The sequence below is a fragment of the Solanum pennellii genome, chromosome 1 (genome assembly GCF_001406875.1).
Source record: "Solanum pennellii chromosome 1, SPENNV200".
In the NCBI taxonomy this organism is placed as follows: domain Eukaryota; kingdom Viridiplantae; phylum Streptophyta; class Magnoliopsida; order Solanales; family Solanaceae; genus Solanum; species Solanum pennellii.
The window spans coordinates 99,998,765-100,014,488 of NC_028637.1; the positions used below are offsets into that span (position 1 = coordinate 99,998,765).

Sequence of the window (15,724 nt, forward strand, 5' to 3'; positions counted from 1 at the left end):
ATATATTTGTTTCTTTTATTGATTTTGCAACTTTTGGGCGGATTACTTTATTTGAAATCTTTTTGGGCTACAATATAATACACGAAACTTACATAATATACTATAATAAAAAAATATGGGAAAAGGGTCTGATATACTCCTCTATTTTGTCATTTGGAGCTGATATACCCCTCGTTATAAAAGTGGCTCATATATACCCTTACCGTTATACAAACGGCTCATATATACCCTAGTCGTTACAAAATGGCTCACATATACCCTTCATTTAACGGAAGTTAAAAAATTAGTTTTAAATTTATATTTATTACTTTTAATTTTAAAAAAAAAATATATTTAGGGATATATATGATTCTTCTATCAAATTTCAAGGTATATTTTAATTTTGTTCATACATGAATTATTTTTTGACTTCTTTTATTATAATTATTTGAGTTTCTTATCCTTATTTTATTTTTTTCTTTCATTCCTTAGTTTAAAGAGAAAAAAAATTAAACTATTTTTTTTGTGTGTATTGTAATTTAATTTCGTATTCGAAGAAAAAATTTGGTCATCGACAATAAGTCTTACAAGAATATTAGTGAAATATTAATAAATTTTGATTATCAAAATAATAATTATAAATTGGTCATTGAAACAAAAAAAGTCAAAAAAAATATATTTGACGAGGATTAAATTTACTCATATGAGATTATATTTTTTAGAAAAAAATAATAAAAATTTAGATTAAAATTATTATTTTTTTCATTTCCGTTAGAGGAAAAGGGTATATGTGAGCCATTTGTTTACAAGTAGGGGTATATATGAGCCACTTTCATAACAAGGGGTATATCAGCTCTAAATGACAAAGTTGAGGGGTATATCAGACCCTTTTCCCAAAAAATATTTACTATTCATAGCAATAACATTTTTTTTTCATTTGATCACTTTTAATTTATTTATAATACAAGTTTAATACATATTACAAATATAAGTTTATTATTCAAATATAATACAAGTTTTAATGATGGATAATACATTTATCACACATCTTAATACATTTATAATACAATGTGACAGTATTTTACCAAACAAACATAATATATTTAAAAAAAAATTATAATTCAAATATACTGTATACATAGTACACTTTTAATACATATTAAAGATTTATCACAATATTGCTATAAATGATAATAAATAAAAAGTATCGCTAAAGTCACTAATTATTTTTAAAAATCTATTCATTCATGCAATTTTTCCGTATAATAAAGGCTTTTTTGTAGGCCCTTATGCTTTTATGGCGCAATCATAAAATGGAAATTTTAAAATTCACTAGTTTATGTAAAAAAAAACTTCAAACTAATAATCTCTAAAATTTTCAATCATTTTAAGAATTCCAAAAATCTCTATCCATTCTCGAATACATCCATATCCACTCTTAAATATCTCTCTCTAATGTATCATTCGCAATCCATGAGCTATGTATCGCATGTTTCGTGATGTATTTGAAAGAGAAGAGTTCTTTTTGTTCCAGAGGATCGCTTCATCGGAAACTTTATTAAATTATATATAAATATTAAGCATGATACATTGTTAATGTCTCTTGTTGCGTTGATTAGCATCCAATTCAAATTTTGTTCTCTTTTGAGATATAACAAAAGTAAATTATCTTGAATATTAGAATTTCTCATAATGTTTATGAAGAGTGGATCATTTCCAAGGTATAAAAATCAGTCACAAGTAGGAGCTCATACGAGCTCTAAACTTGGTCTACTTTTTGCTTTTCAAGAATTAATTAATTTGACCACATACGAATAAAATTGGACGTGAAGAAATTCAACTCGAGAGTGAGACTAGAGATCAATGTGAAAATAAAATGTCAAATCCACATTCTCTGGACTAGATTGAGAGGCTACGCTTAATTGATAACCATAATTTGCTACTTGGTTCCGTTTTGAGGATATGAATATATCAAAAGCCAGCCAAGGTTTGTTCCATCATTGAGACCATAAATGTATCTGACTCGATGACCACATCCGACGGTCACCAAACTGTGTCATCATCAAGCAAGATTTGTTTAGAGCACCAGAGAGATATTACAATGAAGAGAAATAAGGAAACCAAGATTACTTTCCATCAGCAACCACAGCATCATAAGAAACTACACAGCTAACCAACGCCTTCATCGCCATTCTGTCAACTAGATGATATAAAAATAGAGCAGCTATACTATGACATGGTTGATGATAATAAGGTTGTGAAAATTAAAAATATAAATAAGGGAAAATTTGGGGATCCTCTCAATTTACAGACATTTTCTTTCTGAACTCACTTCCTGAAAAAAGAGGGGGAGTCAAAAGCATGAGCCCATCAGGACTCCACAAATTCCGACCAATTACAAATGCAACTATGAGGAGAGGGCGTTGCTGAAGAGTAACTAACATGAGTGCCAAGCAACGGCTTCTTCATTAAAGCCACCACAACAAAGCCCTAAAAGGCAGGGTGAAGGTGGCTGTATCAGCAGCCGAGTAAGAACCTAAATACATCAGTCACTGAAATAATGCCTTCCACGCGCTTGCTGCCAGCCTCCACAATGACAAGTCTCCTTGCTCCTGAAATATACACGAGATCTTCAATAACTCATAAATACATCAGTCACTGAAATAATGTGCAGGAAAATTTGCTATAACTTTTGATTCATACAGTAGATACTCACAAGGTAAGCAATACAAACAAGGAAGTGAGGGGGAATACAGCTATAGCAAAATCAGGAAAAAGAAAAAAGAAATGTAACGTTGAGATAGTGGTAAGGTCTTTTGGAAAAAGCCTCTCTACCTCCACGAGGTAGTGGTAAGGTCTGCGTACACTCTACTCTCTCCAGACCCCACATAGTGGGATTTCACTGGGTATGTTGTTGTTGTTGTCATGTTGAGGAACAAAAGAAGGCAAACAAGGTAGAGAAAACAGTAGAAGGCTGATATAGTGGTACAAAAATGTGTTGTACACATAATAGACCTCATGTAAAGGGCGTTCCAAGAAAATGGGATATTTCCATCTGAAAGATAAAAATGCTGATATTTATCAGTGCTTGCATCACCCCATTACATCAGAAACAGATACAGATAAGGAAAAGACTCCCCCTTTGGCATAAGTTCAGCAGCCAAAACATCATCATTTAGCCCAAAGAATCTCTGCCTCAAGGTAATTATCAAAAGCAAAGGCAAGAATGTAAACTGACTCTCAAGCAAATGGAAGACTGAAGACATTTACCAGGAACAGCAAGTCGCTCCATTACTTTATGCAAAGGATCGGACCTTAGACACATTTGACACCTCTGTCCATTGAATAATCCATGAGGAGAACTTGCATCTTGTCCCAATTGTATTGCCTGCGGTAGAAGCAGATAAAACGAGAGATCTAGTAACAGTTTGGGCATTAAATAGCAGCCTAAACTTGCATAAAAAGGTGCATATACATGCAAAAAGATGCTGTCAGTGCAATTTTCGTCTAAACTCCTCGGTATTATAGCATTATGGATAAGCATAAGCTACCTAATGTGGAAAAAAAGAAACAAGTAATCTCGTACTATTCTCACAGAGCATATGGCATATTGCAAATATTGACGAAACGATATCAAGGGGGAAATTTCTCAATACAGCTCAAACTTAAAGATCAGAAGGATCTATAAACCAGATAAAGTCTGTATTTCCCGAATGTATATAATCTGCTCAGAACAGAATCGTATTAACTTAAGCGACTACTGAGCCAGTCAACGCAAGAAAATTGCACTAACTCAAACTTTTGCAGAACAGTCCATCTAATATGAATGAGGATCCACAGATCTTGAAGTGAACTGTATTAGCAAATGGGACCAGCCATGCATCGTTAAATAGTGGAAAAGATTGAAAACATAAAGGGAGAATCTGATTGAACATGCATATAGAGGATTATAATAGTAAAAGAATCTAATGTTGTAGTACAAATAGCTCTTAAAAGTTTTACCTGATGAATACTCAATTCATCAAGCCGAATCTGTGCGTACGCTCTGTCCTTTGCCAAAGCAGTAATGTCACTGTCACAAAATGATAAGAAAGCACATCATGTTGAACCAGGATTATAATAGTAAAAGAATATGTTAGAAGACTACAAAGTAATAGCTGCACTGTAGGTTTAAATAGAGCTAACTACCTTCTACAGTAGATATCCAGCAAGGAGTCATTATCATCCACAATTGGTATCGCACTAACTTCAGCTGTAAGGCACAATAAAGAATAGGTTGGATGGCAAAGTGAATATATACTTGGAGCAAAAATTTCTTACGTATCTCAATTGGATTATGAGAAAGATTCACGTTATCTGTTGGCAAGTTGAGCAATTACCAGCAAATTGAACCAATTTTGAGAATCTTAAATAAATGCTTGGACATTCAACAAAGAAAAAAAAACAATGAGCAGATTTCTTTTTGTGGAAAGCTGACTGGTAGAGAGGTAATAGTTTCTAACTTCCATCAATTCTTTTACCGTGTTCTATTCTTAACCTACACTGAATAGAGAACTCAAAATGTAGAGGGCTTGGTAGTTCAACTGTTAGGTCTTATTCAATGATTTTATACTAGGAAAGTTCCTAATTTTTCCTCCATCCTCGTCTTCTCTTTACTAGTCTTGAGCCCAAAATACAGCTCAGCTGCTCCTCACTTGACAGTATATTGAGTACTCCCTCCATCCCAGTTTATGTGGCATCCTAACTTTTTTAGTCTATCCCAAAAGAATGTCACCTTACTAAAATTAGAAACAATTTGACTTTAAAATTCCCTTTTTACCCTTAATAAAATGATTTTCAGCCACACAAATATCTAGGGATTGTTTTAGACCACAAGTTTCGAAAGACTTCCTTTGTTTCTCAAATATAGTACCAAGTCAAACAGTGCCAGATAAAATGGGACAAAGGGAGTACTAACCCACTACAGTTACCAAGAGCCACGAAAGCTACATTTGATGGTGGTGACGTGAGGAGCATTTAATCATCTTTTACTGTTCATCTGATAAAGTATTGCAGAAATGTTTACTTCATTTCCAGTGCTACACCCTCTACAACTCTAGACGTTAATCGTTATACAGAACTCTTGTGTTAGCACGAGGTAAAGATCTTAAAGATGCTATGTCTACTACAAGTCTACAATGTAATTTATTTGGGTAGGAAATGCACAATACCAAAATGCTGATTCCAACTATGTATCACTCTATGTAGTTATCTTCGCCCTAGGGTGTAAACAGTTGGAATTTGCCTCTACAAACACATTATTATCCTATTTGCTAAATATTGGAGTCGTCTATCTTATTATTAGCTTCAAAGTATCTGAAATAGAACAAGTTTTTTGTCCGGGATTTTTTCTTCTCATTCACTAATCTATTTCCCATCTACTTTTACAAGTCCTTACAGAAAGCAAAAAGAGAAAATCAGGTCATTTTAAGAAACAAATAGACAAAATAATCAAACGAAACCAGAAAAATACAATAGCGAACATGGGGAGATCAAACAAGGATTATCCGAACTTCAACTAAAGATTCAGAAAATTAATAATACAGGGAAGAATCACCTTGAACTAATAAGGACAGAGCAGCACCAAGAGAAGCATTTGGTCTTAGCATTGCGACTGGTTTTCCACTTGATTCACCAATTTTCGGGACCCAGGTACCAATAGGAATTGAGCAAATTGGTTGCTGAAGAATTGGCAAGGAACTAGAAGAATGTTTAAAATGCCGGCAGATACCTGGACATTGATTAGACATTAGCCAAGGGCAAACTGTTCATTCAGCACACGAAAGAGTAACTTACACTTTAGAATCCCAGAGAGGGTGGCCAGGTGTAGCAGCTGAGGAAATGAACCATCAGGTGAAGAAGAATGGATAATGGGAAGAGTTGAGACCTTGTTTTGCAGAAATCTTAAAGCAAGATCCTTCAATGAGTCATAAGGCCCACCCTGCATGATGCAGAAGTTGGCAGATATTAATGCAAACAGCGATATGCAGAAGCTAAATTAAAAGACAAAGCAACATAATAATTACGGCCAGTAGAGTGTCAAATGACAAGCAATTTTACCTTAATGTCAAATATCCCTTCCCCATCCCCAAAACAAATTCACACGGCTAAAATACAAGCAAAAGAGGTTCAGTTGGTTCTGAGACAAGCACATTTTACAGATAAAAGAACCAAATCAATATGCAGAAAGGACTCTCAAGGAGGCTTTCAAAGATGATTCTTCAAACCAGAGAAAAAATCAAGTAATGTGTAGTGAGATTTCCAAAAATAGCAGCAGCTCTGCCTATATTATGTTGCATAAGCATCCACCAAACCATGAAGTTCATACACCAGTCAGGACACCAATCATTTAACACACCATACAGTGCATCTCAGCACTCTAAAGCCAAACTTCCAACCAGAAGCCTGCCAGAGGCTTATTTTACAGCAGTAACTAGATTTTATGCTACATATATACCACTTAACAGCACATTCTGGAAGGCATTTCTGTGTTTTTTGGTAATATCCATAGGTATGGAATCTTTCTCTTTTAATTATCTCTAAGATCCACTCAAAGTTAAACTATAAATTGCATCATTCATATCCTATTTATGGACTTGTTTATCACGCCTCTACACAACAAAATGCCAACCAGAGGCCTAGACTACTGAATGTTCCATAACAAATGTATTTTAGTCCAAAATATCTTCACATACATGAATGTCATAGTTCTTTTTCTGCACTCCTACCACTACACCAGCAAACTGCACATGCTTCAAATTACTTAGAAATATTGAAACACAAAAGGCAAGAAAATAATGAAAGGGAAAAAGACTGTCTTGTCAACAAAACGCTAAACAGGAAAACAAGCAGGTTCTCCGTAATCAAGATAGGATACTCGCTTAAAACTTACGAAATGGCAAAAATCAACCAAAACAAAGATTCTATTCTCAATGGTTTCAAAGGCTTGAAGGAGCTAGCTTTATTCAATAGGAATGGATAGGATTTTCTCCTACAATATGATAAGAGGTAAGAAGCAAGGAAGACTGTTTATGGACAAATATCACATTCAGAAAGACTACTGGCCTACTTGGCCTAATTTCACTCAATTATATAAACTACACTTAGTATGATTCCTTTATGTCATTTCATCAATTTACACACATCTAGGCTAAAAGTCTGTTAGTAACTAGTATCAAAAAATATTTAGATTAATAAGTTAATGCTACAAGCAGTAGTAATTTAATAACAATATAATTTGAGATATAATTTAGCAACCCACATATCTGATACACAGCAACATCAACGATACTCAACCAATTAAAGTTTCAAACAGACTCCACTTTCTTCTTTTTCTGTTTTTTCTCGCTTCTCTCCCATCCGTTAGATTTGCTTAGCAGATTATGATGGGAAGACTTGGTTAAGGTTCTTAAGAAGCTAGAAGAGAAAAGCTCAAGGTCACTCATACAAAATCCTGGAGAAGTTAAGAGAAATCCTAATACCAATTGCCCAAATCAAGAAAAAAACATGATAAACAAATGTCAGGATAAATGATGAGAGTATTGTAAATGATTAGCTAAGAATTCCACTTACATGGACAAGACTTCTTGAATACGAATTCAAGTTACAGTCGATTTGCCTGTTGATGCGTAACTTTCCCCCTTTCCAAGCAGATATAGAGTGTGTCTCGAGCTCTTCCTCCGTCAAATTAGATCCATGAGTCCCAAGCTGAAGTTGGATAACAAATTAGTATTTATATTCATTTATTTAGAGCAATAGTATTTATATTCATTCAGAAAGAACGATGTCAAGTCCCTTAAAATTTAAGAGGAAGGAAAGAAACTGCACAGAATTAGTTGACAAAATATGGAACCTTACTTTCGAACCCCAAAAAACATACTTGACCTCCCCTCTAACACCAGGTAATGGACAAGAAATACTCTGATACCATTCACAGCCTCAAACATATACATTTTTTTGCTAGTTTCTTGGTGTAAATTAGTTATTGTACAAGTTGTAGATGCAATGTTAGACAAAATAGCTGATTTGCACAACCCGTACGCTTGTAGCACTGGCTTAGTGATCTATTCACATATAAAAAAGAAAAGATACTGTGATTCCACGAAGAACACACACAACATGTTTACAATGTAAACAAACAAGTAAACCTTTACTTTCAATTTAAATAGCTCAATTTGACTTTACACAATTGGCAGAAAAATATAATCATTTGCTGAGCAGGAATCCAAAATACAGATTGTTCCGTGACAACTGATCCAAAAGTAAGCTGATGGACTTTTAGATTCACTTGGATGTCTGAAAGCTAAAAGTGGGACACTCAAAATTTGATTGTAAATTATAAATGGTGAGATATTTGATTTCAGGGAAGTTAACGTTGATTTTAGTTGGCACCAGAAGGAGAGCATAGCATTTAATTTGGTCAGGGACCAAGTAGCCATGTTGCTCCTTTTACAGAATTTCTGTTCGAAGATAAAAGCTTTATCTGGCTCTGATACTTAACAACTTCATCGAACGGAGTTGTAGAGGAAGAGAAAGAAATTTGAGATAAATCAAAATCCCAAATTAAGCATCTTCTATAAATAAGAACAAAAAAAAAGGAAAGTTTTCCATATGAAGTAAGCAGAACTGAAGGTTGAAGTAAAGCTCAAGAATGACTCCACATATAGGTGGTGAGACAAGGAAAAGTTTAAAAAGTGAAACCAATAAACAATTTCCTCAGAGAAGGATATCAGCCACTTATTCTCCATTGCAAGTTTACTTCTTAGATATGGTATAAGCTCTTCAACAGCTTGAGTCTAAGAAGGTGTATGAGATGCTCTATTCTCCATTCCTTCAATGTTGGCATGGAAGGGGTATCCAAGGCTTCTTACTCCCTCTGGAACACCATCCCGGCAGCCATTTGGTGGGCAATTTGAAGGAAAGACACTAGAGATTTTTTTTGAAGAAAGAAGATTGTGTATTTAAGATCAAGAACAACTGTAAAGTTTTGCTTAGACTATGCAGCAACATGACCACAGTAGATGTAAATGATAGCTTGCCTATTCTTGACTTTATTAGCTCATTACATAGATTGCAATGGCCTTCACTTTTGGTTGTAACTTCTCACTGGACTCTCTTTATGCATATTTTTAATAAAGTTCACAAAATTTATTAATGAGGGAGCAAAGCACCTGTATACTAGTATATCCAAAAGTAGAAAATAGTACAAAAAGATATGGTTTTCTACAAAAATCTTACAGGAATCTCGTGGGTGCACCAAAAAGCAATAAGGGATAAGAGACTACTCCTTAATTGTACAAAATCATTTTCTATTCCATCGGAACTTTTTATGCTGTTTTATGAATGAAAGTTACACCTTCCAATCAAAAAAAAAGAGAGAACAATATCCTGATAGAAGGAATTACTATGACGCTCACCTCCATAAGGATTAAGATGAAGTCTATCGCAGTGAGAACTCCAACAAACTGACCCTTGAAAAAATCCCACAAAGGAGCAACAGAGATTCCCTGGGATAAGCTTTAATCAGATGTCAGCAATTTCAAGCTGTTACTTAATGACATGAATAGCAAGATAAATTCGATAACTGTCCACAGCAGTAAAAGGAAGGCAGAAGCTACAATTGCAAAGACAAAGTAAACTATGTCCTAATATTTCCAAAACTTAACACAATCATTATCAATATTTGCGCGTACAACTGCATCAAAATGTTGGTTTTGTAAATATGTATTCCAATTATGGTTGTAACTAAAAGCCCCTCAACATGTCACATAGTGTGTTGCACTCCCCTGCCCCCCCCCCCACACACACACACACCCATCAATGATGCAATATTAGTTATTCAATTATCCCATATTTTACCTACTTACTTAAAATTGTTCCATTATGAAGATATTTAAACATTTATAATTATATATTTTCATTCTCTTTAAAAAATGCTAACTATGTTTAATCACATACTCCCTCCATTTCAATTTGTTTGCCTTACTTCCCTTTTGGTTCCTTTCAAAAAGAATGTCTCTCTTCTTTTTTTGGCAACTCTCTAAGTCTAACTTTCCACATAACACGTTTAAGACCACAAGATTAAAGGGCATTTTGTACATTTTACATATCTCTTGAAAATTCTTCTTTCCTTAGTTAAACTCCATGTCAAATCAAAAACCAAACAAACAAGTTGAAACGGAGGGAGCATTATAATGAATATATATTTAATTGGATAAAGTAAATACAAAAACAATAGAGGGTATTATTGGAAAATATTTATTCAATTTTAAACCAACAAATACTTGAAATCATATATAGTCCATCTATATTTTGATCCAATAAAACAAACATCCGATAACAATTAAACTATTACTTACCATGCATTTTGAAGAAACCAATTAGAGCATGTATGACTTGTATGCAAACATTGGCACCTTAATGCTAATTACATGCAATATATGTTTTCATAAGAACCATAAAAGATATATAAGCAATCAGAAAAAATGAATGTTTTCTTTTGATCAAATTAAAACTCCTTAATAGATTGGATAACTTGTAGCTAATTGCACATGAAGGCTTGGCATAGATTGCTGTGAGAAATCTAAATATACAAATTTATAATTCCTAATAATCAATTGCGTAGCAAGAACTATTCCAAGCCCTCAAAGCAGAAAAACACTACGAGCACATATAGACCGACTCATTCCCCCCGGTTTCTTCTGATTGCCTACCTAAACAACTAGCAAGAAATTCTAATGCCAGCAAGTGGACAGCCAGTTCTTATACAAACAAAATATAACTTCAAGAGTCTACAGCCTAATAACAGCATGTCTTCAATATGCATAACAGTATTTACCTGCTCATAGAGAACATGAAAAGCTTGTTTTACTGGAAGATTTACATCCAAGGCAATCACCTACAGAAGAAAGGAGAAGTAACTTTTTAACATCTTATCTAATAAAAAATGCAAAAAAAAAAACTACATCTTCTCATAATTATCCTGGACTTGTAGCCTGTGGGCAGAGAATAGAGACAACATAAATGTGTAGTTACCTTGCCAGACTCTGGGAGTAACTCGTAGGCAGTATGTGTAGACAAAAATGCAGATATACGTTGACGTGATAACTCTATTTCAGCCTGTGATATCTGTGGAACTGCATCCTGCACATAGTATCTGATGGTGTGACCAAATTTGTACATCACATAATAAGGTAGTGATGCTGCGATATAACTGTTTATTTGTTGAAATGTGATGTCCTTGATATTGAATATCAAAGGTCAACTATTCTACCAATGTACTAGGTAAAATCTCAAACAATTTAAGTCTTAAATTCCCCCTGCAGGGAAAAAAGCAGACTTCCAAATTTCCGACCACTGGATTATATTCACGGCAATGAAAAATGTTGCAAAAACTAAGCTGAGAAACCTAATTGTTGCACAGACATATCTCTTCTTTTTTATTAGGGTCACATAGGAATAAAATGACAGACTATTCGATCAGTTGAGAATATTCCTTTACCCCAGACATCTTTATCCACTCAATCCAAGTGGATATCGAATTCGTGGCAAAAAGGAAATCAAAAGCAAAAAGGGCCAAATGCATCAGCTAATAGAACATTTTAGTCATATGAGGTACGTTTATCCTCTTACCAGTCGAAGAAAATCATTATCGACATCCATATTAGATCCAGCGGGCACATCGGGACTAAGAAGTTCAGGAATAGCATCTGACTCCCTGGGCAAAAAAATTGTGTTGACTAAGCCATAATTTCCACTTACAACTGGCTGACGCTCATCATGACGCCATTCTCCATCAACAAAGAACTTGTACTGCAAGTAAGTGGAAAGGCAAATCAATTTATGCACTATAAAAAAAACATTTTATTAAAATCCTAGTCTTTATTGAGTATGTCACTTGAATTTAAGTGAAGTACTAATATTTTCTTACAACTGCCATTTAACTATGCTTAACCAAACGAGGGGTGACAATAGCCTCTGCTAAACATATTCCCTATCAAAAGAAGAGGGAACAATGATAAAAGAACTACTTGCAATGAAGCATTGCTTCACTTTGTTTCTTTTACACTGAAATAGAAGCAAACATAAGCTTTGGCAAACATGATAGTATGGAGCAATGAACAAATTGGTTTTTGCAAAATGGATTATGCTTTGCCCCGCCATGTATGTTACGCACTTGTCGACTTAAAGGATGCCCAGTAACAAGGGGTTGCTGATTTCCTTGAGCACACAGCAGACTGAAATAGTGGAAGCTGATCCCTAAGATCAAAAGGAGCTAGGAAAAGTGAGTTCCTAATTAGCTGGAACTTTAGCACTTCTATATCTTGTGCTAAGTTGTGTTTATTATGCAGTTCCAGAAGTGTGTCTGATTATGCAGTAATGTTTGCCTCATTCTCTGCAAATAATATGAATTGCTGAAAACATGTATACTAAATTTGATTTATTAATAAAATTTTAAAACTCTATAGGTCAACCACTCATATTTCAGTTTCCTACTTCATTGTGTGTGTGTTTTTAGAACAATTCAATGTGTTTGTTCAAATCCATCCGCACAGAAACAGAGATACTTACCAATATAATACAGGCAAGAATATATTCAAAGAGTCCATCATCTTCCTTGACATGCTTACAATGACTTTGCATGCTACGATTGGAAGATTCACTAGTTTCTGTTATTATAGGTTTACATTGGGATTTCCTGAATTGATGTAATGATTTTAGATTTATCTTGTTTAATTTGTCATAAATTAAAAGAAAATTTCACTCAAATGTATCTTTTGTTGCAATTATCCTCCCAACACAATCAAACTATCCTCCATCAAGCAAAACTATAAATCTCCTTCATCCGAAAAACAAAACACTTTTCATAAGATGTTTTTTCAATTTCCTGCTTCACAATCTTTGAAAAGTTTACCCAAGTGTCTTGGAAAGCAAGAAGCAGGAAAAGGCGATAAGGGATCACTTCACCGAAGCAAGTAAAGAAGCGCACACTTTTTTCAACTAAAGCGCAGTTTAATACAATAAAAACAAATATAAAATCTGCTTAGAAAAGAAAACCAAGAACTCGATAGAAATAACATTTTTAAATTAAAAAGTAAATACTCCCTCCTTCCTATTTTGTGTGGCACTATTTGACTTGGCACAATGTACAAGAAAAAAGGAAGACTTTTGAAACCTGTGGTCTAAGACAATCCTTATAAATTTGTACGGTTGTAAATCATTTCATTAAGCGTAAAAGGGAAATTTTAAAGTAAAATTGTTTCTACTTATAGTAAGATAAGTTTCTTTTTGGGACAAAATAAAAAGGATAGGGTGTCACAAAAATGTGATGGAGAGGGTAATAGATACTAGAACTAGGATAACAATGGTACAGATTTTCACCAGAATCAGAAGCAAAAAATAAACTGAATATTTATAAGCTACAGCAAATATGAAAAGCTAAAAAAATTACAAAAGCGAGATCAGAAAAGCTGCAGTAAACTAATAGAGGAGGAGAAGAATAGAAAAAATTCAAAGAAAAGAGGAGAAGTGAAGAACAGAAAACAAATGAGAAAAGAGAAGAAGAAAAAATCGAAGAAAGAGGAGACAAGAAGAAGAGAAGACCTTACCTTGAAATCCTAGAACTGGGAAAAGCAACGGCAAGAAGAACCGAAAAATGCTAAGATTGTTGCAATCTTTAAAAAAAATAGACCTAAAAAATGCTTCACACTCGCCTCACTTTTCGCTTCTTCAGCAGAAGAAGAGCTCTCTTTTAATCTCGCCTCGCTTTAGTGCCCTGAAGCGCTTGACCCTCGCTTCACGCGTTAAGCGCTGAAGCGAGCGTAACACTGGTTTACTCCCTTTCACCTCTCAAACATATTAAAAGAACTAGTTTTTTGAGTGAAGTTACCATTTGACAGTTGCAGACTACCAAATAACAGCTCATAAAAGCTCACTGCTAAGGAAGTTACTAAGCATTTCTCTTACAACGGTCAGCGACACAGCCAATATGTTTGAAAGATACCAAAAATTTTACAAAGTACAAATTATAGGCTTGACAAATGCTTGATATAATACAAACCTGGTGATATCCTGGTATTAAGTTGCAGACAACCTGAAACACAGTTGGGCAGCCCTCCATGGGTGACATTGTTATGTGATCTTGCCACCTGCATAATCCCAAATTCCATTTTAAAAAAAAGGTCAATCTCTTATCTAAACCAACATAAATATGAATAATAACAGAAAGAAGAATAGCCCCCGGTGCTTTGGTCTGGTGGTACAAGCGCAGCACATAAGTGGGTTAGGCACGATTTCAACCCTGCCGGATTACTTCCAAACTTCGCCTCTGGATTTATCGGTATCGAAAAATATACCAGACAAAAAAAAAGTAGATAATATAACAAACAAAAGAGAACTTCAACAGCTCACCTAGTGAAAGAGCCACTGAGCAACACTCTTCTTCCCCCATAAGGCCATACAAAACGTGTTGGCATCAAAACAGTACCTGCAACCCCAGTATGATTCTGCCCACTATCACTACCAGACCCAAACATCTCCCCTTCACAAAGATTTACACTTGACCCCCAAAAAAAAAAAACTAACCCAATCAAAAAGCCTGAATTTGCACTTCAATTGATAAATAATCCAAATAAACAATCAGCAAAAACTAAATTTCTCCAATGCCCCACTAATTTCCAAAAATCACCAGTACCTTCTAATTAAAACCCAATTCTGGGATCCTCCATGCTATAGCAGGGGACCCCTCCTCACATTCTACACATGCAAACACAGAATCGAAACCCTAACACAAATCCTCAATCCGAAATCTCCAAAAAAAAAAAAAAATCACCCGAGTTTCCAAGAATAAACGAAACCCTCTAAATTATCATCAATTCACAAAATATAACAAAAACAATGCAATTCCAAGTCTGATCTGCAGTGAATCCAGAGATTTTCCGTACAAATCGAACAAGAACAAGAAAACCCTAAATTCAGAATTTGGAAAGATAAGAAAAAAAAAAGATTCAGTTTTTAAGAGTAAGGATAGATAGTATCGACATTGATAATAGATCTTTGAAGTTTGTGTGCAATGTGGCGGAAAGTGGAGAAGAGAGAATCATCTATGGAGAAAAAGGCAAAAAATAAGTTAAAAAGAGAGAAAAAATAAAATAAAAAAGAAAAACAAAAAATGGTGAAATAATTGTATGTATGTGCGTGCATGTACAAAAAAGATTACGTGTACGGATGTGCAGCTGAGGTGAAGAGAGAAGGAGGAAGTTAGAGCCTACTTTCTTTATAGGGATTATTAATTACACTTTTTGCAACAAAATTCAACCCAAAACACAAGGAAAATTAAATTAAAAGTTCTAATTCTAAGGTCAAATATATGGAGAAATGATTGTTATAATCATTTGAAAATTACGTATTTGGTGTTCGATTTGGATTTTTTTAATTTCAGGTTTTAATAATTCAATCATCAGTAGTGAAGATATCGAATATCGAGTTTTAAAATTTTGATACGATAATTTGATAATCGATAGTTAAAAGTAGATAAATAACATGGTAACCTATGCATCTTTCTCTTCCTGTTTTGTGGGTCACATGAATGGAACGTGTCCAAAGAACGTTTTTTCTTCTTGACATCTATTATTTTAGTACAATTTATTTTTGATTTTTAAATGAGTTCGAAAAAGTACAATTGGCCAAAATAAATTTATAACTTCAC

General features: G+C 34.2%; 1 protein-coding gene across 1 annotated transcript; it reads right to left on the reverse strand.

Moving 5' to 3' along the window:
- Positions 1–1,948: 1,948 nt before the first annotated feature.
- LOC107008033 (sucrose nonfermenting 4-like protein) lies at positions 1,949–15,210 on the reverse strand. Its single transcript, XM_015206922.2, has 13 exons — positions 14,428–15,210; positions 14,078–14,165; positions 11,650–11,829; positions 11,053–11,160; positions 10,856–10,915; positions 9,435–9,524; positions 7,591–7,725; positions 5,815–5,959; positions 5,576–5,749; positions 4,168–4,231; positions 3,982–4,051; positions 3,250–3,367; positions 1,949–2,591 (listed from the first exon to the last, which is right to left on the reverse strand). Exons 1-13 carry the CDS (start codon positions 14,550–14,552, stop codon positions 2,497–2,499), a joined length of 1,452 nt encoding a protein of 483 aa, XP_015062408.1. The 5' UTR covers positions 14,553–15,210; the 3' UTR covers positions 1,949–2,496.
- Positions 15,211–15,724: the final 514 nt, after the last annotated feature.